This window comes from Bos mutus, chromosome 5 (genome assembly GCF_027580195.1).
Source record: "Bos mutus isolate GX-2022 chromosome 5, NWIPB_WYAK_1.1, whole genome shotgun sequence".
Classification (NCBI taxonomy): Eukaryota; Metazoa; Chordata; class Mammalia; order Artiodactyla; family Bovidae; genus Bos; species Bos mutus.
The window spans coordinates 36,956,492-36,981,483 of record NC_091621.1 but is presented as its reverse complement, the minus strand read 5'-3'; the positions used below and the strand labels follow the sequence as shown (position 1 = coordinate 36,981,483).

Below are 24,992 nucleotides of genomic sequence, written 5' to 3'. Positions count from 1 at the left end.
CCCTTACTTGATATGACCTTAGGCAGTTTGCCTAATTTCTCTATGCTTTGGTTTCTTCATCTGTAATAGTTTGATGATGATAAATAATAATATGATAATAATAATTGTACTTAGTCTATAGGAAGAAACAAGATGCTACAATAGTTAAACCAAAGGAAAAAAAATTTGATGTGTGGATAAAGGAAGTAGGCAAAAAGATTGAAAATATGACTGTAATGTTGAAAAAATGGTTGCTAGTCATATTGATGCAGTTTTCTGGGGGAGAGAGAGGAAACTGAAGAAAATGAAATGAATTTCCATGCTTCATCCTAAATTGGAGGCATTTTGAGGCACGTTTTTATGTAATCAATAAGAGCCTGAAGTACTAAGATAAGTAGCAAGCAAAAGTAAGTTGTCAATTCCTTTTTGTTGCTAAAAAATTTTGTGTTACGGAACTGCTGCTAATTTTATACAAGAAGTTTTGCTTAGAAACTGAGACCTTAGACCTTAGACTTTAGGGAAAAAATCATATGTTGAACCCATTTTGAATGTATAACAGTGATCCGAACATGAACAAGGGGGCTTTTGCTACATCTTAGCAATTATGTAGAATGATCTGTAGAAGATACTGAGGAGGTTTTACATGCCCTTAAGGATTATGTCCTGTTGATAGAAAGCTTAAACACTCTAGTAAAAACTAAGTAATAATAGCTACCATTTTACTGAATGCTTACTATATGCCCAACACATACTAGGTGTGTTTATATATGTTATTTGAGTCATCAACATATTTACTGACACCTACAATGTGCCGTGCACTGCTCTAGCTATTGAGCATAGATCGGTGAGAGGTCTGGCAAGATGGTGGAGGAGTTAGGAGGACATGGAGTTCGTCTTTCCCCACAGATGTATCAAGAATACAAATGGAACAGTTCTCACAGCGCACCTGCTGAATACAAGCAGGGAACCTTGGACACCTAAAAGGACAAGAGAGACCCCCATGTAAGTGAGAGTCTAAAATAAAGACTGTTACAAGAGACAAAGAAGGATACTATATAATGGTCAACGAATCAATCCAAGAAGAAGATATGACAGTTATACATGCACCCAACATAGGAGCACCTCAATATACCAGGCAAATGCTAACAGTCAAAAAAGGGGGAAATCAACAGTAACATAGTAATAGTGGACTTTAATCCCCCACTGACACCAATGGACAGATCACCCAGATAGGAAATTAATAAGGAAACACAAGTCTTAAATGAAACATTAGAACAGATGGACTTAATTGATATCCGCGGGACATTCCATCCAAAAGCAGCAGAATACACTTTCTTCTCAAGTGCACATGAAACATTCTCCAGGATAGACCACATCTTGGGTCACAGTCAAGTCTTGTAAATTTAAGAAAGCTGAAATAATATCAAGCATCATTTCTGACCACAATGATATGAGATTAGAAATCAATTACAGGAAAAAAAAAAACTGTAAAATACACAAAAACATGAAGGGCAAACATTTTACTAAAAAAAAAATGGATAACTGAAGAAATCAAAGAGGAAATAAAATAATACCTAGAGACACGTGGCAATGAAAATACAATGATCCAAAACCTATGGGACACAGTGAAAGCAGTTCTAAGAGGGAAGTTTATAGCAATACAATCTTACTTTAGGAAACAAGAAAAATCTCAGCTATACAACCTTACTTAGCAACTTATACCCAAAGAGACTAGGGAAAAAAGAACAAGCAAGACCCAAAGTTACTAGAAAGAAAAAAATCATAAAGATCAGAATAGAAATACCTGGAGATGAAGAAAATAAAAACAAAGATCAATAAAATTAAAGGATGATTCTTTGAGAAGATAAGCAAAATTTATAAACCTGTAGCCAGACTCATCAAGAAAAAAAGGGAGAGGACTATGAAAAAGGAGAAATTACAAGTGACACCACTGAAATACAAAGGATCATGAGAGCACTACAAGCAACTGTATGCCAATAAATTGGACAATATAGAGGAAATGGACAGATTCTTACAGAGGTACAACCTTACAACCCTGAACCAGGAAAAAATAGAATATATGAACAGATCAATCTCAAGTATGAATTGAAACTATGATTAAAAAACTTCAAACAAATGAAAGTCCAGGACCAGATTGCTTCACAGGCAAATTCTATACAACATTAAGAGAAGAGTTAGCACCAACCTTTCTCAAACTCTTTCAAAAATTGCAGAGGAATGAATACTTCCAAGCTCATTCTACAAGGCCATCATCACTTTAATACCAAAACCAGACAAAGATATTACAAAAAAAGAAAATTACAGGCCAATGTCATTGATGAGCAGAGATGCAAAAATCCTCATCAAAGTATTAGCAAACCAAAAACAACAACACGTTAAAAGGATCATACACTATGATCAAGCAGGATTCATCCCAGGGATGCAAGGATTTCTCAGTATACACAAATCAGTCAATGTAATATAGCAATTAACAAGTTGAAAAATAAAAATCATACGATCAGCTCAATATATGCAGAAAAAGTTTTTTAGAAAATTCAACACTGATTTATGATAAATATTCTCCAGACAGTGGGCATAGAGGGAACCTACCTCAACATAATAAAGCCATGTATGACAAACCCACAACTATCTTCAGTTCAGTCACTCAGTTGTGCCCGACTCTTTGTGACCCCATGGACTGCAGCACACCAGGCTTCCCTGTCCATCAGAAACTCCTGGAGCTTACTCAAACTCATGTCCATTGAGTTGGTGATGCCATCCAACCATCTCATCTTCTGTCATCCCCTTCTCCTCCTGCCTTCAATCTTTCTCAGCATCAGGGTCTTTTCCAGTAAGTCAGTTCTTTGCATCAGGTGGCCAAAGTATACATCATGCTCAATGGTGAAAAGCTCAGAGCATTACCCCTAAAATGATTAAGAAAGATGTCTACTCTAGACATATTTATTCAAGATAGTTTTGAAAGTCCTAGCCATGGCAGTCAGAGAAGAAAAAGAAATAAAACAAATCCAAATTGGAAAAGAAATAAAACTTACTGTTTGCATATGACATGATACTATACCTAGAAAACCCTAAAGATGCAACCAGAAAACTACTAGAGCTCATCAACAGCATTAAAACATGTATAATATCATATAAGAAATGAATCGCCAGTCCAGGTTCGATGCAAAATACAGGAAGCTTGGGGCTGGTGCACTGGGATGACACAGAGGGATGGTATGGGGAGGGAGGTGGGAGGGGGTTCAGGACGGGGAACATGTGTACACTTGTGGTGGATGCATGTTGATGTATGGCAAAACCAATACAATATTGTAAAGTAAAATAATAATAATAATAAAAGAAAAAAAATCAATTTGGTAAAGTTGCAGTATACAAAATAAATACCCAGAATCCTGTTTCATTTCTATACAGTAACAATGAAAGATGAGAAAGAGAAAATAAAGAAAAAATCTTATTTATCATTGCATTAAAAAGAATAAAATATCTAGGAATAAATCTACCTAAGGGGGCAAATGACCTGTACTCAAAAATCTGTTAGACCTTGATGAAAGAAATCGAAGATGGTACAAAGAGATGGAGAGATATACTATGTTCTTTGGAAGAATCAATATTGTCAAAAGGACTATACTATCCAAGGCAATCTACTGCTGTAAGACAGCACCCATCAAATTACCAATAGCATTTTCCACAGATTTTTACTTTTACAGTTTGTATGGAAGCACAAAGGACCCTGACAGCCAAAGCAACCTTCAGAAAGAAAAATGGAGCTGGAGCAGTCAGGCCCACTGACTTCAGAGTAGACCACAAAGCCACAGTACAGTGTGGTACTGGCACAAAAAGGGCACAAAGGAGAGGGAGCCAACAGAGGGTGAGATGGTTGGATGGCATCACCCACTCAGTGGACCTAAGTATGAACAACCTCTGGGAGATAGTGAAGGACAGGGAAGCCTGGTGTGCTGCAGTCCATAGGGTCGCAAAGAATCAGACCCAACTTAGTGACTGAACAACAGCAACAACTAGCACAAAAACAGAAACATAGATTCATGGAACAAGAGAGAAGGTCCAGAGAGAAACCCACATACCTATTTTCACCTAATCTATGGCAAAGGATGCGAGAATATACAGTGGAGAAAAGACAGTCTTTTCAATAAGTGGCTCTGGAAAACTGGACAGCTACATGTAAATGATTGAAATTAGAATACTTTCAAACACCATACACAAAGATAAACTCAAAATGGGTTAAAGACCTCAACGTAGGTCCAAATACTATAAAACTCTTAGAGGGAAACATAGGCAGGACACTCTCTGACAAATCACAGCAAGATCTTCTTGATCCACCTCCAGAGTAATGAAAATAAAAGCAAAAATAAACAAATGGGACCAAATTAAAATTAAAAGCTTTTGCACAGAAAAGGAAACCATAAACAAAATGAGGAGATAATTCTCAGAATGGGAGAAATATTTGTAAAATTAAGCAATTGACAAGGCATTAATCTCCAAAGTATACAAATAACTCATGCAGCTCTATATTAAAAAAAAAAACCCAATGTAAAACTAGGCTGAAGATCTAAATAGACATTTCCTGAGGAAGATATACAGATGACACAAGAAAACATGTTCAATATTACTAATTATTAGAGAAATGCAAATCAAAACTGCAATGAGATATTACCTCACACTAGTCAGAATGGTCATGATCAAAAAAAATCTATAAACAATAAATGCTGAAGAGGATATAGAGCAAAGGGAACCCATCTATACTGTTGCAGGGAATGTAAATTGATACAGCCACTATGAAGAACCATATGGAGATTCCTTTAAAAACTAAATGATGCCTTAAAAAACTAAGTGATGCCATCCAACCATCTCATCCTCTGCCATCCCCTTCTCCTCACGCCCTCAATCTTTCCCAAAATCAGGGTCTATTCCAATGAATTGACTCTTTGCATTAGGTGGCCGAAGTATTGGAGCCTCAGCTTCAGCATCAATCCTTCCAATGAATATTCAGGGTTGATTTCCTTTAGGATTGGTTTTTCTCCTTGCTGTGCAAGGGACCCTCAAGAGTCTTCTGAGGCGTGGAGAAATATCTATTGTATAAATGACTAAATTAGGAGAATGAGGCTTATGTGGTAGCTTTGAAATTAATTAGTTGTGTGATTTTTTTGAACAGATTGCTTGACTTGTCTGCATCTTGGTTTGTAAAATGAGAACTTTCCAAGCTTTCCTACTAAATGACCATGAATGATAGCCAGTATTCCCAGCAAGTCCCTGATTCTGTGAAGGCAAGTCAGCTCATACAGGGAAAGGAGGAGGATGACCTGAAGACCCAATGCACCATGAACGCATTTATTTCCCTGCTCACTCAGCAGTTCTGTCTTCCTCTTTGCCTTCTCAACTCCAGCTTTCAGCCAAGACAGTAAAGGTGGAGATAGAGTCTGTCTCTGTCAGGGTGACATAACTCTTGAGGTTTTTCTTCCTGTCAGAGGATTTGATGATATGTGTGAATAGACACTTTGGCCAGGCTCATGCTGAATCTGGGTTCCTCCCAGCCTCTTTAAGACACTAACATAAACTTATCCTTGTTCTCAAGCCTTGCATTTGGACTTGGCTTGTCTGGCCTTTCCATCTAGTAACTATATGTTCATCAAAAAGAAAATTCTAATGTCAGTAGCTAAGCACTAAGAATTATGTGATGAGTCAGAAAAGATTTTGAATTATTGTGTCTTGAGGCCTGAACTTAATAAATTTCCTTGAAGATGTGGGCTATGAATAACCTTAGAAAAGGAGAATGATTTTTGCTGATAGCAGAGGCAGAATCAAATAAAATTCTTCCTTTGAAAATGGAATTTTTAATGACTTCTATATTTACCATTTCTGGAGTTACGTTTACAAGATGAAGGGGAAAATCTGATATAAGTAAAGTTGGCTGCAGGATATCATTAGGAATATTCTCACCTTTAGCCTTCCTGGGGAAAGTTACTTTGTCTCTTATAGGCAAAGCCCTCTCCTTTAACAGAAAATTTTGAGCAAGGCCAGAAGCCAGCAGACCAGCTGAGTCCACATGGATGCTTTATTCTATTCAAATGAACACTAAGTGCTGCAGCGTATTGGCAAAAGCAACCAATGCTCAATCTGCTTGCCTATTGGCAGGTAAAAATAAGGGCTGCATGGTGGAATATGTTTTTAAGCCGATGACGCATGGCTCTTGCAGACTAGAAACATTTGATAAGCCAGTAAGTCAGTCCTCGTCTCAGAACTATATATGTATATATGTAAAATTAATATATATATATATATATATATATACACACACACACATATATATATTTCAACCCACAAGACTCACTAGCAAATAGTGCTATTTAGTTAACCATTTACACATATTCAGTTCTGTTTTCCTTGCCTATTCTCACAGACTGATTTTAATTCATGGTATTTTGCATTATGTTAACTGAATCACAAAGAGGAATGACAGAAACAGGCCAACCTTGATGTGGCACAGTTCAATGTGACAACAGGGGAACTAGCATTTATATATCACACAGCAATTTTCAAAGTAGACTTGACCGCCTGCAGTCCTGGGATAGCTAGACTTGACCACCTGCAGTCCTGGGATTGTTATTATGCTATCTGGATGGAGGGAAGTTGTGTTTGGCTCAGGAAAGAGGTGCTGGGCCAGGGCCTTGACTCCAAGCTCCTCATCAAGTTCCAACTTGTTTCTTTTTGCTATGCTGCTCCTAGAACTGGATTTGAAGCACTAACTTCCCTTATTTTTCTTAGAGAGTTTCAGTTAGGTTTTGTGAGTGGTTCAAAGTATGGGTAGAATATAAAAAATGTTGACTGAAACCTAACCTTCTTCCATGTCCCAGAGGGGTATGGTATTTCTTTTCCCTTCTACTGTCACAATGAGGGTACTTTGGCAGGAAAGGCATCTTTGTTAAGTAAATTCTCTTTTCTCATTTACCACTCTTTTTTTCCCCATATTTTACATAATCATTCTCATTTTGAGATGCTGCTTTTACTAATCTTTATTCTTTTATATTTTTTCTTTTTTGCTATTTTAGTGTTATCAGTCTCCTTTCATGTTTTTGTACCCCTTCTAGTTTAATTCTACTTTTAGAATCATTCTATTATAACTTGTGATTCTGTTGCTTTGACAAAACCTCACCAAAAATTTCTTGGAGTGTTCAGTTCAGTTCAGTTGCTCAGCTGTGTCCGACTCTTTGTGACCCCGTGAACCACAGCACGCCAGGCCTCCCTGTGCACCAGCTCCCAGAGTCCACCCAAATCCATGTCCACTGAGTCGGTGATGCCATCCAACCATCTCATCCTCTGTCATCCCCTTCTCCTCCTGCCCTCAATCTTTCCAGCATCAGGGCCTTTTCCATTGAGTCAGCTGTTCGCATCAGGTGGCCAAAGTATTGGAGTTTCAGCTTCAACATCAGTCCTTCCAATGAACACCCAGGACTGATCTGCTTTAGGATGGACTGGTTGGATCTCCTTGCAGTCCAAGGGACTCCCAAGAGTCTTCTCCAACACTACAGTTCAAAAGCATCAATTCTTCTGCACTCAGCTTTCTTTATAGTCCAACTCTCACATCCATACATGACCACTGGAAAAAGCATAGCCTTGACTAAACAGACCTTTGTTGACAAAGTAATGTCTCTGCTTTTTAATATGCTGTCTAGGTTGGTCATAACTTTCCTTCCAAGGAGTAAGCGTCTTTTAATTTCATGGCTGCAATCACCATCTGCAGTGATTTTGGAGCCCAGAAAAATAAAGTCAGCCTCTGTTTCCACTGTTTCCCCATCTATTTCCCTTGAAGTGATGGGATCAGATACCATGATCTTAGTTTTCTGAATGTTGAGCTTTAAGCCAACTTTTTCACTCTCCTCTTTAACTTTCATCAAGAGGCTCTTTAGTTCTTCTTCACTTTCTGCCATAAGGGTAGTGTCATCTGCATATCTGAGGTTATTGATATTTCTCCCAGCAATCTTGGAGTGTTGAGTCCTTTCAAATGACACGTGGGGTAAGGAAGATGTTAAGAGTCTATGGTTGGTTAAATAAATCTGAGCCACTCTATCTTGAGCCCTGGAATAGAAACCAAGGTTCTCTGATGATTCTTAATATAAAATGAAGGAAATGAGAAAATGAGTCAGGAATCACCCTCTTATCATCCCGAATTTGTCATAGCAGCACATGAAAGTGTTTTAGGAGTTCATTGCTTTTCAATGATGGATCATGTTCCATTGTATGAATTTACCAAAATTTAGTCTGTGGACATTTGGGTTCTTTCTACATTTGGTTAAAATTTATAAAGCTACTATGAGTCTCTGTTTTCATTTCTCTTGAGTATCATTTGATTCCCTCCAATAAAGTGTAAGAGTTCATGCCACTTTGTATCTTATTGGCACTTGGAATTCTCAGTCCTTTTAATTTTAACTATTTTAATAAGTGTGCCTCTCATTGTGGTTTTAATTTGTGCTTCTTTAATGACTGCCGATATTGCACTTTTCATGACCTTCTTTTTGCCATCTGTATCTTCTCTTGGTAAATCATCTATTTAAACATTTGGGCTTCCCAGGTGGCACTAGTGGTAAAGAATCTGCCTGCCAGTACAGGAAATGTAATAGATGCAGGCTTGACCCCTGGGTCGGGAAGATCCCTTGGAGGAAAAAAATGGCACTCTACTCCAGTATTCTTACTGGAAGAATCCCATAAACAGAGGAGCCTGGTAGGCTACAGCCTATGGGGTTGCAAAGAGTTGGACATGACAGAGTGTCTGAGTGCAGCACCATTTAAATATTTTGGCTGTTTTCTTCTTAAATTAAAAACTTTGTCTTACTGAAGTATGACTTCTTTATACAATATGAATGCATGTGTGTATGCTTAGTCACCCAGTCATGTCCAATTCTTTGCAACTCTGGATTGTAGCCCACCAGGCTCCTCTGTCCAAGGGACTCTCCAGACAAGAATACTGAAGTGGGTTGCCATTTCGTCCTCCACAGGATCTTCCCCACCCAGGGATCGAATGTGAGTCTCCTGTGTATCCTGCATTGCCAGGTGGATTCTTTACCCGGAGCCATCAAGGAAGCCCATATATTAATAATGTGAATATGAGTCATTTATTAGATATATGGTTTGCAAATATTTTCTTATATTCTGTATTTTGTCTTAATTTTCTTAATGATGTCTTCCAAAAAGTTAGTTTTAAATTTTGAAGCACAATTTATCAGTTCTTTTAATGAATGTAAATTTTGTGTGCTGCTTAAGTAATCTTTGCCTAACCCAAGTCACAGAGATTTTCAACTATGTTTCCTTCTAAAAGTTTTAAAGTTTTAGCTTTTATACCTAAGATTATGGTCCACTTCAGGTAAATTGTTGTATATGGTGCAAGATAAAGACTGTAGATAAGATTTCTCTCCCTTCCTCCTTTCTTCTCCCCTCTCCTCTCCTCTCCTTCCCTTTCATACTGTCTCCTCTCTCCCTCCCCTGCTTCTCCGTCTTTTTCCTCCCTCTTATCTTCCTTTCCTTCCTTTCCATACAGATGTCCAATTGTTCAAGTATCATTGTTAAAAAAATCCTTTCTCCATTGAAATATCTAGTTGCCTTTGTAAAATAGCAATAACTCATATATATATATATATATATATATATATATATGAGTCTATTCCTATATTCTTATTTAATTCTACTGGTAGATATATCCCAATACCAGACCATCCTGTGTACTTAAGCTTTATAGTATAATCTTGAAGTTGGTTAGCAGACATTTGATCCTGTCCAAAATATCTGTAAGACATTTGTTCTGTGCCAGAGGATCCTTGGCATTTGGTCCCATACAAAATATTCAGGAGTATATTTTGGTTCATGCCAGATGGTTTTTGGGACAGGATGGAATATCAAGGATCTTTTGTTATGGACTAAATGTCATGAACATTTTAGACAGGACCAAATGCCCTGCGAGCTTGAAATAAGATAATGAAAATACTCTCAGTTCAGCCACTCAGTCATATCCAACTATTTGCGATCCCATGGACTGCTAAAAAGCCTCTTGATGAAAGTGAAAGTAGAGAGTGAAAAAGTTGGCTTAAAGCTCAACATTCAGAAACTGAAGATCATGGCATCTGGTCCCATCACTTCATGGGAAATAGATGGGGAAACAGTGGAAACAGTGTCAGACTTTATTTTTTTGGGCTCCAAAATCACTGCAGATGGTGATTGCAGCCATGAAATTAAAAGATGCTTACTCCTTGGAAGGAAAGTTATGACCAACCTAGATAGCATATTGAAAAGCAGAGACATTGCTTTGCCAAAAAAGGTTTGTCTAGTCAAGGATAGACAAAAAGATAGATAAAAAGGATGCTTTTTCCAGTGGTCATGTATGGATGTGAGAGTTGGACTGTGAAGAAAGCTGAGTGCCAACGAATTGATGCTTTTGAACTGTGGTGTTTGTTTGAGAAGACTCTTGAGAGTCCCTTGGACTGCAAGGAGATCCAACCAGTCCATTCTAAAGGAGATCAGGCCTGGGATTTCTTTGGAAGGAATGATGCTAAAGCTGAAACTCCAGTACTTTGGCCACCTCACGTGAAGAGTTGACTCATTGGAAAAGACTCTGATGCTGGGAGGGATTGGGGGCAGGAGGAGAAGGGGACGACAGAGGGTGAGATGGCTGGATGGCATCACTGACTCGATGGATGTGAGTTTGAGTGATCTCCGGGAGTTGGTGATGGACAGGGAGGCCTGGCGTGTTGCAATTGATGGGGTCGCAGAGTCAGACACGACTGAGCAACTGAACTGAACTGAACTGAACTGAGTCAATTATTGCTATAGAGCAAAGTGATTCAGATATATATATATATAAAATTGTTGTTCATTTGCCAAGTATCGCCTGACTTTTTCCACCCCATGAACTGCAACATGCCAGGCTCCTCTGTCCTCCACTGTCTCTTGAATTTGCTCAATTTTCTGTCTGAAGAGTGAGTGATTCTGTTTAACCATCTCATTCTCTGCCACCCTTATCTCCTTTTGCCTTCAATCATTTTCAGCATCAGGGTCTTTTCCAGTGAGTTGGCTCTTTGAATCAGGTGGCCAAGGTATTAAAACTTCATCTTCACCAACAGTCCTTCCAATGAATATTCAGGGTTGATTTCTTTTAGGATTGACTGGTTTGATCTCTGTACAATCCAAGGGACTATCAAGAGTCTTCTCTAGCACCACAGTTCAGAAGCATCATTTCTTTGGTGCTCAGCCTTCTTTATGGTCCAATTCTCACATCCATACATGACTACTGGGGAAACCATCAGTTCCGTTCAGCCGCTCAGTCATGTCTGACTCTTTGCGACTCCATGGACTGCAGCACACCAGGCCTCCCTGTCCATCAGCAACTCCTGGAGTTTAGTCAAACTCATGTCCATTGCATCCGTGATCTCATCCTCTGTCTTCCCCTTCTCCTCCTGCCTTCAGTCTTTGCCAGCATCAGGGTCTTTTCAAATGAGTCAGTTCTTCACATCAGGTGACCAAAATTATGAAGTTTCAGCTTCAGCATCGGTCCTTCCACTGTATATTCAGGACTGATTTCCTTTAGGATGGACTGGTTGGATCTCCTTGCTGTCCAAGGGACTCTCAAGAGTCTTCTCCAACACCACAGTTCAAAAGCATCAATTCTTTGGGGCTCAGCTTTTTTTATAGTTTAACTCTCACATCCATACATGACTACTGGAAAAACTGTAGCTTTGATTATATGGACCTTTTTTTTGCAAAGGTATACACTGTCCAGGTTTGTCATAGGTTTCCTTCCAAGAAGGAAGCCTCTTTTAATTTCATGGCTGCCGTGACCATCTGCAGTGATTTTGGAGCCTCCAAAGATAAAGTCTGTCACTGTTTCCATGGTTCCCCCACCTATTTGCCATGAAGTGATGGGACTGGATGCCATGGTCTTCATTTTCTAAATGTTGAGTTTTAAGCCAGCTTTTCACTCTCCTCTTTCACCTTCATCAGGAGGCTCTTTGGTGCGTCACGCTCTTTATGACACACCATAAAGGTGGTATCATCTGTGTATCTGAGGTTATTGATATTTTCCCAGTAATCCTGATTCCAGCTTGAGCTTCATCCAGCCTGGCATTTCGAATGACGTACGCTCCATTTAAGTTAAATAAGCAGGGTGACAATAAACAACCTTGATGCACTCCTTTCCCAATTTGGAACCAGTCCATAGTTCCATGTCCACTTCTAACTTTTGCTTCTTGACCCGCATACAGGTTTCTTAGGAGACAGGTAAGGTGATCTGGCACTCCTATCTCTCTAACAGTTTTCCACAGTTTGTTGTGATCCACACAGTCAAAGGCTTTAGCATAGTCAATGAGCAGAAGTAAATGTTTTCTGGAATTCCCTTGCTTTTTCCATGATCCAGTGAATGTTGGCAGTTTGATCTCTGGTTCCTCTGCCTTTTATAAACCCAGCTTGTACATCTGGAAGTACTCAGTTCACATACTGCTGAAGCCAAGCTTGATGGATTTTGAGCATAACCTTGTTAGTGTGTAGAGTGAGTGCAATTGTATGGTAGTTTGAACATTCTTTGACATTGACCTTCTTTGGGATTGGAATGAAAACTGACCCTTTCTAGTCCTGTGACCACTGCTGAGTTTTCCATATTTGCTGACATATTGAGAGCAGCACTTTAACACCATCATATTTTAGGGTTTTAAATTGCTCAGCTGGTATTCTGTCACCTCCACTAGCTTAGTTCATAGTAATACTTCCTAAAGCCCACTTGACTTCACACTCCAGGATGTCTGGCTCTAGGTGAGTTACCACACCATCACTGTTATCCGGGTCATTAAGACCTTTTTTGTATAGTTCTGTGTATCCTTGCCACCTCTTATATATACACTTATACATTCTTTTTCTCATATTCTTTTCCATGGTTTATCAGTCGGCATTGAATATAGTTCCTTGTGCTTTACAGTAAGACATTGTTGTTTATCCACTGTCTGTATAAAAGCTTATATCTGCTAACACCAACCTCCTACTATATCCTTTCCTCAATCCTCTTCCCCTTGGCAACACTCAATCTTTTCTCTATGTTTGTGATTCTGTTTCTATTTCACAAATAGGTTCATTTGTGTCATATTATAGATTCCACACATAAGGGATATCATATTGTATTTGTCATTCTCTTTCTGATTTGCTTCACTTAGTTGATAATCTCTGGTTCCATCCATGTTGCTTCAAATGGCATTATTTTGTTCTTTTTATGACTGAGTGGTATTTCTTATACAACTATTGTTAATTGCTACCAAAAAGCCCACTGACATTTTGATTGTCTTGAATCTGTAGATAAAGATGAGTATAACTGATACCTTAAAAATGTTAACTCTTCTAATTAATGAGGATTATAAATCTTTTCATCAATTTAGGTCTTCTTTAATTTCATTCAGCAAAATTTTGTCATCTTCTATATAAAATATTGTGTATATTCATATTTTTCCATGAATATTTTATATTTTTAATGCTATTATAAAATGGTATAGCTTTTTAATTTATATTTTCAGTTATTCCTTGCTAACATATAGAAACAAAATTTATTTCTTCATGTTGGTCTGGTAAAACTGCTAAACTCACTAATTCTAGTAGCAAATTTTTAAATGTAGATGACAAAATCATCTAAGGAAAAATCATTTCTTCCTTTCTAATTTAATGACTTTTATTTCTTGGCTCACTGCATTGATTAGAACCTTCAACCTAACGTTACCTTGTTAATGTAGAATCTTTTAAAATATCTTTTACTGTATTGAGGAAGGTTCCTTCTACTTTTACTTTGTAGTTCGTTATTCAGTTTATCATCAGTAGTCGTTCAATTTTGTCAAATGCTTTTCTTGCATCAATTGATATGACCACATAATGTATCTTCTTTAGATTGTAAATGAGGTGGATTACACTGATTGATTAAAATACATGACTTAACCTTGTATTCCTGGGATAAACCCTACTTCATTGCAATTTATAATTTTTTTTACAGTTTGCCAGATTGGATTTACCAATATTTTGTAAGGATTTTACATGTATGTTCAAAAGATACATTCTGTATGTTCAAAAGCTGTATTTTGTGTCTATGTTCTAATTTCCTTTTTTGTTTTATAGTGGCTTTGGCTGATTTTGGTGTGAGTAATGTGAATCTCATTAAAAGAGTTGGGAAATATTCCCTCCTCTTCTATTTTTTGGAAAGTTTATGTGATGCTGTTTTTTTTTCTTTAAATGTTTGGTGAGATTTGGCACTGAAACTCTCTGATACTGGAGATTTTCATTGATTATGAGAGTGGAATGTGGGGAGTTTCTGAATATAATTTTGTATTTTCTTATATCTTCCTTCAGTTCTGGCACAATTTCTCTTGGGTTTCATATACTTTGAAGTTTTGTTACTAGGTGCATGCACACATAGGATTGTTATGTCTTCTTTGTGAATTGACCATTTATTTTCATGTAATGTATCTCTTTATGTCTGATAATTTTCTTTGCTCTAGATTTAGTTTTTCTGATATTAATATAGCCACTCTAACTTTCTTTTGATTGATGTTTGAATCAAACATGAATCTCTGTATATCTTTTCTTAATACTTTGCCTTAGATCTTCCATATTATATTTGAAATAAGTATCTTGTAACAGCCAATAGTTGGGGTACATTTTTCAAGTCCATTCTGACAATTTTGGTCTTTTAATTGTTGCACTTTTAGTTCATTTACATTTAGTGCAATGTGTATATGTTTGGATTTTGGTTTTCTAGGTTATTTCTTTTTGCTTTGTTGCTTCATTTGTCTGTTCCTCACTTAATCCTTTTCCTGTCTTCTTTCAAGTTATCTGAATGTTTTTAATATTTCATTTTTAAATCTTGTGTCTTTAAACTATATCTCTTTTTATGTGTGAGTGTGAAAGTCGCTCAGTTGTGTCCAACTCTTTGTGACCCTATGGACTATACAGTCCATGGAATTCTCCAGGCTAGAATACTAAAGTGTGTAACCATTCCCTTCTCCAGTGGATCTTCCCAACCCAGGGATGGAATCCAGGTCTCCTGCATTGCAGGCAGATTCTTTACCAGCTGAGCTTTCAGTGTTCTGGAGAATACAATATGCATACTTACCTTTTCAGTGTCAACTTAGACTTACGTTACCACTTCAGTTGAAATATAGAGACTTTTCCACTGTATTGGTCCCTTTTTCTTCATCTTTTTATGTTGTGATTGTCTTGTGTATTAAATATACGCCCATTGAAATCACTTTGGAGAACTTTAAAATTTTCTTTCAATCATTATAGTAGCCAGAAGAATGACTTCCCAAAGATGTCCACACTCTAATCGCTGGAATCCAGGAATATGGAAAGGGAACTTTGTGCATGTGATAAAGAGCCTTCATGTGAAAACTTATCTTAGATTATGCAATAGCCCCAGGGCCATCATATTAAATCCTTAGAAATTAAGGACCTTTCTGAATTGTAGTCAGAGAATCAGAGAGAATGTACTGTGTGAAGGACTTAGCCCACTGTTTCTGGCTTTGAGGATAGGAGAAGAGAGCAATGAGCCAAGGAATGCAGAGACTCTCTAAAAGTTGAAAGATGTAGAAATGGATTCTCTTGTAGAAAGGGATACAGCTTTGTCAATGCTTTGAACTTAGCCTGGTGACTAGTGTTAGATTTATCTACTGTACTGTAAGATCATCATTGTATTATTTCAAGGCACTAGTTTGTGGTAATTTGCTATACCAGCAATAGAAAACTAATAACACTATCAAATATATTTTATAAGACTCAAGAGAAGAATAATCTGTTATATTTATGCAGATATTTACCACTGCTATCTCTATTTCTTCTTTCCTGATATGCTGATTGTCTTTCTATTATCATTTCTTTCTGTCTGAAGGACTTCCTTTAGCAGTGTCTTAGAAGAGGTTTGTTGGCAATTGGTTCTTATAGATTTTCTTAGGCTGAGAATGCTTTCCCTTCGTTTTTATTCCTGAAGAATATTTTCACCAGTTATAGAATTCTTTGCACAATTTAAAATATGTTATTCCCTTCTTTCTGGCCTTCATGGTTTCTGATGAGAAGCCTGCATTCATCCAAATTGTTGCATCCTTGTAAGTAATATGTCATTTTTCTCTGTTTGCTTTCAAAATTTTTTCTTTGTGATAGTTTTGTATTTCTATTGTTTTCAGCAGTTTGATTATGATATGATTAGCCATGGATTCCTTTGCATTTATCCCATTTGGAATTCACCCTGCTCCTTGAATCTCTTGTTTATGTCTTTTTGCAAATTTGAGAACTGTTAGGCCATTATTTCTTGAAATATTCCTTTTTTTTTTTTTTTTTTGCTATTGAACTCTTTCCCTTCTCCTGGGACCCTGATTATATTAAGGTTATTTTGTCTCAGGTTCCTTTTTCTATATTCTATATTCACATAAGTACAAACAAACAAAACAAAAGCAAAACAAAAAATCAACCAAACAAAAAAACTTATTTCTGTTATTCTGATTGGATCATTTCATCTGATCTATATTTAAGCTCACTGACTCTTTCCTCTGTCATCTTCATTCTGTTACTGAGCCCATTCTAATGAGTTCTTAAATTTTGGTTATTATGCTTTCCATTTCTAAAATTTCCACTTTGTTCTTTTTTAATCTCTTCTATTTATTTGCTGCCACTTTCTATCTTTTCATTTGTTTGCCTTTATTTTATGGAGTATTTTAAAATAGCTTTTTAAGTGTCTTTTTCAGATAATTCCAACATCTATGTTATCTTGGCATTGGTAAATGTTGATTTTATTTTTCTCATGTAAGTTGAAGTTTCCTTCATTTTTCATATGCCAAATAATTTCAGATTATATCTTGAACATTTGAATATTGTTAAGTGCTTTGAATTTTAAGTACTATAGAGCACGTCATTTTTTTTTTTTAGAGCAGGCAGTTGGCCTTGTCAGATTTAGACTGTGAGTTTTGACTAGCCTTCTTGGAGAGATTTCAAAGACATTATAGTATATTCAGTTTTATCTCATGTGAGTATCACCCAGAGGCAGTCTTTGACTTGAGTGATGGTATATTTCTTAGAAGTACTCACTGCCACTGTGGTGGTACTCGAAACTCTGGTCTTCTTTCTCAGTTTTCCTGCTACTGCCTAATTTTCAGAGTCCTCATATACGCTATGCATTCAAATACTCCAACCATACCAGGTTTGGAATCATTAAGTGGGAGAGAAAGGGTGAGGTCTGCTTTTTCCGTCTCACCCAGGATTAGATTCTCATGCATACTTTAATTCTTCAAAGCTTTTCACTCTTATTTGTTTAAACATTTCCAGTGACACCATCTCCTTCCATTTTCTATAGTCTCTTATTTTACGTCTCTGAATAATTGTGTGTTGGCTCTTCTAATGGTAACATTCTTCATGTTTTCCATCTCCTTATCATTCTTGCCTGATTTTCAACAATATCTTCAGATCTCATTTTTTATTCCTACATTTCCCCCCTAATTTCCATCTTTATTTTATCTGCTGCTTTTTATAGCCAATGCTTTTAAAAATTTAATTTTTAAGATATATGTTTATTTCTAGAGGGCTCCCCTGGTGGCTCAGATGGTAAAGAATCCCCTGTAATGCTGGAGACCTGAGTTTAATCCCTTGGTCAGGAAGATCCCTTGGAGAAGGGAACAGCTACCCACTCTAGTATTCTTGCCTAGAGAATTTCATGGACAGAGGAGCTTGTGGGATTACAGGCCATGAGGTCACAAAGAGTTGGACACGATTGAACAATTAACACTTTCACTTTATTTCTAGAAGTTCTATTTGGTTTCCTTTGAAATCTGCCTAATAATTACTCACATAGTTCTGCACCTTCATTATTTTTTCTATGCCTTAAAAACTCTAATGATTTAAAATATATTTTTTAGTATTTTTGATTATGCTTTTCAGATATACTGAGTTCATGAGATACTAATTCTCTTTTTTTTACATGTGTTTGCCTCCTGAATGATTTTCATGGTATTTTACTTCAATGCAATTTATTATTGTTATTATTTTGTGCTTATATTTTCATCAGAATTTTTTCTTTTATATGCCAGAAGTTGTGGAAGCTCCCCTAATAGAATTCTTACATTTGCTTCTTCAGGACATGCTGGGGGTTTTATTCTAATTTTTGATTTTAGAATTTCTTATACCAGTGAAGATGTAATTTTAGATCATGTGCTCATGTCAAGGCTTGAGATTTGACATTTTTTATAGTTAGAACCAGACATGGAACAATGGACTGGTTCTAAATTGGGAAAGGAATGTGTCAAGGCTTATGTCAATATACAAGTATATTGTCATCATGCTTGTTTAACTTATATGGAGAGTACATTATGTGAAATGCTGGACTGGATGAAGCACAAGCTGGAATCAAGATTGCTGGGAGAAATATCCATAACCTCAGATATGCAGATGACACCACCCTTATGGCAAAAGCAAAAGGAACTAAAATGCCTCTTGATGAATGTGAAAGAGGAGAGTGAGAAAGCTGGCTTAAAACTCAACGTTCAAAAAATGAAAATCATGGCATCCAGTCTTATCACTTCATGGCAAATAGATGGGGAAACAAGAGAAACAGTGACAGACTTTATTTTCTTGGGCTCCAAAATCACTGCCTGTAGACTGCAGCCGTGAAATTAAAAGACGCTTACTCCTTGGAAGAAAAGCTATGACAAACCTAGACAGCATATTAAAAAGCAGAGACATTATTGACAAAGGTTTGTCTAGTCAAAACTATGGTTTTTCTCATAGTCATGTATGGATGTGAGAGTTGGACTATAAAGAAAGCTGAGCGCCAAAGAATTGATGCTTTTGAATTGTGGTGTCGAAGAAAACTCTTGAGAGTTCCATGAACTGCAAGGAGCTCCAACCAGTCCATCCTAAAGGAAATCAGTCCTGAATATTCATTGGAAGGACTGATGCTGAAGCTGAAACTGCAATACTTTGGCCACCTGATGTGAAGAACTGACTCATTGGAAAAGTCCCTGATATTGGGAGAGATTGAAGGTGGGAGGAGAAGGGGATGACAGAGGATGAGACGGTTGGATAGTACCACTGACTCAATGGACATGAGTTTGAGTAAGCTCTGGGAGTTGGTGATGGACAGGAAGTCTGGCATCCTGCAGTCCATGGGGTCACAAAGAGTCAGACATAACTGAGCGACTGAACTGAACTGATAGATGACTTTGTTTTCTACCTACAGTCATATGCAACTGGCAAACATTCTTGTTCTTGGGTCAACATGCAAAATATGTGTGTATATATATATACAATATAATACTTCAAATCTCCATATTCTTATTGAAAGGATCAGTAACATCCTTATGGCTTTGGCCATAATTCATTGTTTCTAGTTCTCGTGTGGATGATAAAGTTCTACTCCATTGTCTTGAGGTATGTACCGCATCTGAAACCTTTGTGTCCTACCCTCTGATAATCATCACCTGAATCAGTTTTTTTTCCTGCCAATTTTCAGTTATCTTTATTTTTCCCTGGCATCTGGGAATATTTTCTTTCTTTTTTAATTTAAAGTTCATCTGTGAATAAAATATTCTTAGAAATTTTATTTAGCTTTGAGATGTATTTATGAATACAGGGTTTGTAGAAGCTACCATTTTGACTGAATTTTATGTGGTTAGTATTTATATTAGTTTTCTCTGAATACTGAAACAAATCACCACAAATTTAGTGATTAAAGCAACAGAAATTTATTATCTTACATTTCTGTAGTTTAGAAGTCTAAAATAGATTTCACTGGGCTACATCAAGATATTGGCAATATTGTGTTTCTTTGTATGTGTGTTCAGTTCAGTTCAGTCACTCAGTCATGTCCAACTCTTTGCGACCCCATAAACTGCAGCACACCGGGCCTCCCTGTCCATCACCAACTGGTGAAGTCTACCCAAACCCATATCCATTGATTCGGTGATGCCATCCAACCATCTCATCCTCTGTCGTCTCCTTCTCCTCCTGCCCTCAATCTTTCCCAGCATCAGGGCCTTTTCCAATGAGTCAGCTCTTCGCATCAGGTGGCCAAAGTATTGGAGTTTCAGCTTCAACATCAGTCCTTCCAATGAACACCCAGGACTGATCTACTTTAGGATGGACTGGTTGGATCTCCTTGCAGTCCAACGGACTCCCAAGAGTCTTCTCCAACACCACAGTTCAAAAGCATCAGTTCATTTGGATATTTGGCAAAACTAATACAATTATGTAAAGTTTAAAAATAAAATAAAATTAAAAAAAAAAAAAGCATCAGTTCTTCTGCACTCAGCTTTCTTTATAGTCCAACTCTCACATCCATACATGACTACTGGAAAAACCATAGCCTTGACTAGACGGACTTTTGTGGACAAAGTAATGTCTCTGCTTTTTAATATGCTGTCTAGGTTGGTCATAACTTTCCTTCCAAGGAGTAAGCGTCTTTTAATTTCATGGCTGCAGTCACCATCTGCAGTGATTTTGGAGCCCAGAAAAATAAAGTCAGCAACTGTTTTCCCATCTATTTCCCATGAAGTGATGGGACCAGATGCCATGATCTTAGTTTTCTGAATGTTGAGCTTTAAGCCAAAATTTTCACTCTCTTCTTTCACTTTCATCAAGAGACTCTTTAGTTTTTCTTCATTTTCTGCCATAACAGTGGTATCATCTTCATATTTGAGGTTATTGATTTTTTTCCCGACAATCTTGATTCCAGCTTGTGCTTCTTCCAGCCCAGCATTTCTCATGAGGTACTCTGCATATAAGTTAAATAAGCAGGGTGACAATATATAGCCTTGACATACCTCTTTTCCTATTTGGAACCAGTCTGTTGTTCCATGTCCAGTTCTAACTGTTGCTTCCTGAGCTGCATACAGGTTTCTCAAGAGGCAGGTCAGGTGGTCTGGTATTCCCATCTCCTTCAGAATTTTTCACAGTTTATTGTGATCCACACAGTCAAAGGCTTTTGCATAGTCATAAAGCAGTAATAGATATTTTTATGGAACTCTCTTGCTTTTTTGATGACCCAGCGGATGTTGGCAATTTGATCTCTGGTTCCTCTAAATATGTGTGTATATGTATATTTATTTTTTTCCTCTGATTTTATCTTTCAGTTTTCAATGTCACTTTTGTAAATAGTGTTACAATTCATTACTTTGGTTGTACTGCTATAGAAAGATCTTTAATTTCCTGATGAATAATTTCCTTTGAATTAATTCAATTCAATTACATTAATTTCATTTGTGTAGTTTTGAAAGTTTGTGAAGTTACATAAAACAATACTTCATCACATTTAAGTACGGATCTACTTCTCAAAAGTTTACAAAATTAGAAATAGAATCAAATAGAAAAACTGATAAGGAAAGATCATTTAAATTTAATTTGGAAAAACTTCCAGATTCTGATATTTTTCCTTTAAAAATTCCAAAGACAGAGCTAAATATGTTCCACTCATCCTTTTATAGTATGCTACTAAGTTGCTTCAGTCATGTCCAACTCTGTGTGACCCCACAGACTATAGCCCGCCAGGCTCTTCTGTCCATAGAATTCTCCAGACAAGAATACTGCAGTGGGTTGCTGTGCCCTCCTCCTATTATAGTATAATTGAGTATATATTGCCCTGCTGGAATCTCAGACTCTACCCAGTAGGTATTTTGGTAACTGTGTAGGCTCCTTTCGAGAATTCAGAATGTACTTGTTTGGATGGAAAATTAAGAAACTCAGTTGACCTTTGTTTGTATGCTGCTGCTGCTGCTGCTAAGTCGCTTCAGTCGTGTCCGACTCTGTGCGACCCCATAGACAGCCTCCTACCAGGCTCCTCTGTCCCAGGGATTCTTCAGGCAAGAACACTGGAGTGGGTTGCCATTTCCTTCTCCAATGCATGAAAGTGAAAAGTGAAAGTGAAGTCTCTCAGTCGTGTCCTTTGTATAGATTAACATTTTAATCGCTTTTCAAACTTCCTCAGTATGGGACTTAAGTGTCATTATTCAAAATTTACCTCAAAATTTAAAGGAACCTCTATCTATCGATCTACCATTTTTGTCTTTTTTTTTGGCATAGGCAGGCACCCTGACTGCTGCCCTTGCCTCATGCTGTGTGCTTGTCCTGGAGAACCGGAGCCCGGACCTGGGCGCTGTGTTTGGCAGGGGGCGCGCGAGGTCCCGGAGCTGTCCAGCAGTTTCCGGCTAAGTTCTCCCCTGCTCTCTCCGCGCGGGGGAAGCTCTCCAGCGCCCCGCCCCGGGCAGGGAATCTCTCCCCCGGAGCTCCCAGGGCTTCCCAGGCTCGCCACCAGTCTCCGCCCGTTTCTCCCTACTTCCAGCCCCACCGCGGGAGTCTAGCTGCTTTAGAATCTTCCTCCGCAAGCCTCCGAGAGGGATTCCCCTCTCTAGTCCGCGGGGCTGCGCTTCCCTCCTTTGCCTAAAGGGCGGGCGAGCGCGTCTCCATCTAGCCTCGCCTTCTGCAGTTGGGTGGTCCTTTCTCTTTCTCCGTCTGTCTTTCTAGACACGCGCCCAAAATTGAGGGGTGAGAGCAACGACCGCCCATCAACTTAGCACCTTGAAATAAGATCTTTCGATCCCGAAGGAGCTTAGCGTAGCCGGGATCGGCGAGAGAGGGAGGACGCGGCGGAGGTTGTCGCCGCTCCGGGGTTCGCTAGACGGGGCTTGGGGACCGAAAAGCCCGCGTAGGAGAGGGACGCGGGGCGCCGGGCCTCGCCCTCGGACTCCCTCCCTTCTCCTCCTCTCCCCGCCTCCCCGACACGCCCCTCCCTCGCCGAGGAGCAGTCTCTCAGCGCGTCTCCCGGCGCTCTCTCCATTGTCTCTGCCTTTACAACAGGTTCGGGCGGCAGGGAAGACGGGCGGGTGCGGGGCCACCCCAGTCTGGGCTTTCTTGGGGCTGCCTCCTTTCCTCCGGGAGTGTGCTCCTTCCGCTGCTCTGATTGGGCTCAAGAGCTAATTTCCCGGCGGAGCAGCCCCCGGCGAGGCCGACCCCTCCCTCCGGGCCCCGTCCCAACCCGCGCCCGCCGCCTGGGCTCTGCGTGTGGGAATGATGTGCGCATTGGAGGGTCTAAGTTCTTCACGTGCTTGGGGGGTCCTCCCTTTTTTTTCTTAGCAACCAAATCGTACTAATCTTACTAATCAGTAAATCCAAGCCAGCGGCAGGAAAGACAAGCGATATTTTTTTCCCGCTTGATTCCAAGAACCTCTTCGATTTTTATTTTTAAAGAGGGAGACGATGGACTGAGCAGATCGGCACCATGGAGTCTCGGGTCTTACTGAGAACCTTCTGTTTGCTCTTCGGTCTCGGAGCAGGTGAGTGGCCGCAGAGCTGGGGCGGGAGAAGGGATGGCTCCCACCTCGGGGCAGCCCCAGTTGCCTGGGGACACCTCGCTTTCCCTCCACCTGAAGTAGGTCTGGAGTGGGAAGCTTGGAGTCGGGGGTGGGTTTGGATTTGGATTTTTTTTTTTTTTTTAAATCCCTGTGCTTATCTTGGAGACCGCAGGGCGGGTCACACCCCAAGTCTAGGGTCTGAGGGCCGAGGGGAACTTTGCACCGAGCAGGGTTTAAAGTAGGTCACGGAAATGGGACTGGGTGCTCCGCTATTTAAAGCTGGGCTGCTGATCTCAGGTAAGGCTCTCCGCGGCCGCGGAGGCAGTCGCCTCTCGTCGTCAGTTTCCAATATTGTCTCGAAGACGCGGTTCTTTGCTGCCCTGAAAGAAGAGGCTTGTATTCTGATGGAGCTTTTTCTTTCTTTTCTCCTCCCTTCCCCACTCCCACCAGTTTGGGGTCTTGGTGTGGACCCCTCCCTGCAGATTGACGTCTTAACGGAGTTAGAACTTGGGGAGTCCACGACCGGAGTGCGCCAGGTCCCCGGGCTGCACAATGGGACGAAAGCCTTTCTCTTTCAAGGTATGAGGAGCGTGCTCAGTCCCCAGCGCGGTTTCAGTTCGGATAACCCCGGGAGGAGCTGGCCTGGCCGCTCCTCCTAACTTCTGTTCTGCCTCATGGATGACAGTATCTGAGCTGAGACGTGGAGGGGTCAGTGTGAAATACACACATCTTCCACCTCTTTTTAAGTGGCTTGTTTCTCTCTTCTCCCGCCCCCTCCTCTTCCTTACTTTGTACTCTTGCCAGTCTAATAGATAGTTCCTTAATTACTGTGCAGAAACTCCGATGGCAGATGGTTGATTCTGGAGTCTGGGGAACAATGAATTATAGCAAACACCACATCTGGGTGAAATTGATTTAGGTAGGAAATAGGGTAGCTTAATCTTAGTTAAGACATTGCTCTCTGAAAGTTTCAGGTACAATAGTGCTCAGTTGTGGACGAATTTCTTTATGTGGGTAGCTTTGTGGGAAAATTAAATCTTTCAATAGTTGTAAGCACTGTATGTCACAAACAATATATTTAAGATTCCTCATTGAAAGATAATGATTCTTCTCCATCAATAACAAGAGAAAAGAAATAATATTCTCTTAAAGTATTCTTTGTCTCACCATTAATTGTGTACTTAGGAATTTAAAACGTTTTTGTTGAAGTCAATGGACTGGCTATGCACGTGTCTGCATTTAAATTTACCTGTTTTAGGTAGTCAGAAGCAAACTCCAATGAATCAAACCTTCAGCGTTGATTCACCAACACTTTTGAAGGTTTCTTGGTTTGTGGGGAGATGCTGTAACATGAATATTCTAAAAGGTAGCTAAACACATACAGAAAGAGTAGTTTCCCATATGGTGAAGTACAGATAAAGGCATAAGAGAAGTGGAATTTGGTTTAACATATTTGATGGACTGACTAAAGCATCTTTTCCCCACCCCACCCAGATTTTTCTTTTGTGATTTTGGTGCTGTGCTTTCAGAAACACGGCAACTCATAATTAATAAAGAGTTGGATATGCAAAATAAAACTTCTTCAGCAAAATTACCACCAAGAAATAGGCATAAAATAAAACTTGAGTGTTGCTGTAGAGGTGTTGT

At 39.0% G+C, this 24,992-nt stretch overlaps 1 protein-coding gene across 2 annotated transcripts in view; it reads left to right on the top strand.

The window, feature by feature from the left end:
• The window catches only part of NELL2 (neural EGFL like 2), a 460,840-nt gene that overhangs the window by 55,869 nt on the left and 379,979 nt on the right, over positions 1-24,992 (top strand). Inside the window, exons 1-3 of one of the 2 annotated variants that reach the window (XM_070369963.1) lie at positions 22,486-22,851; positions 23,242-23,327; positions 23,796-23,924. In XM_070369963.1, the coding sequence (XP_070226064.1) occupies positions 23,273-23,327; positions 23,796-23,924 (184 nt within the window). In that variant the 5' untranslated portion in view covers positions 22,486-22,851; positions 23,242-23,272. Of the gene's footprint in view, positions 1-22,485; positions 22,852-23,241; positions 23,328-23,795; positions 23,925-24,992 lie in introns of those variants that run through there. The other variant, XM_070369964.1, reaches the window with a different exon arrangement.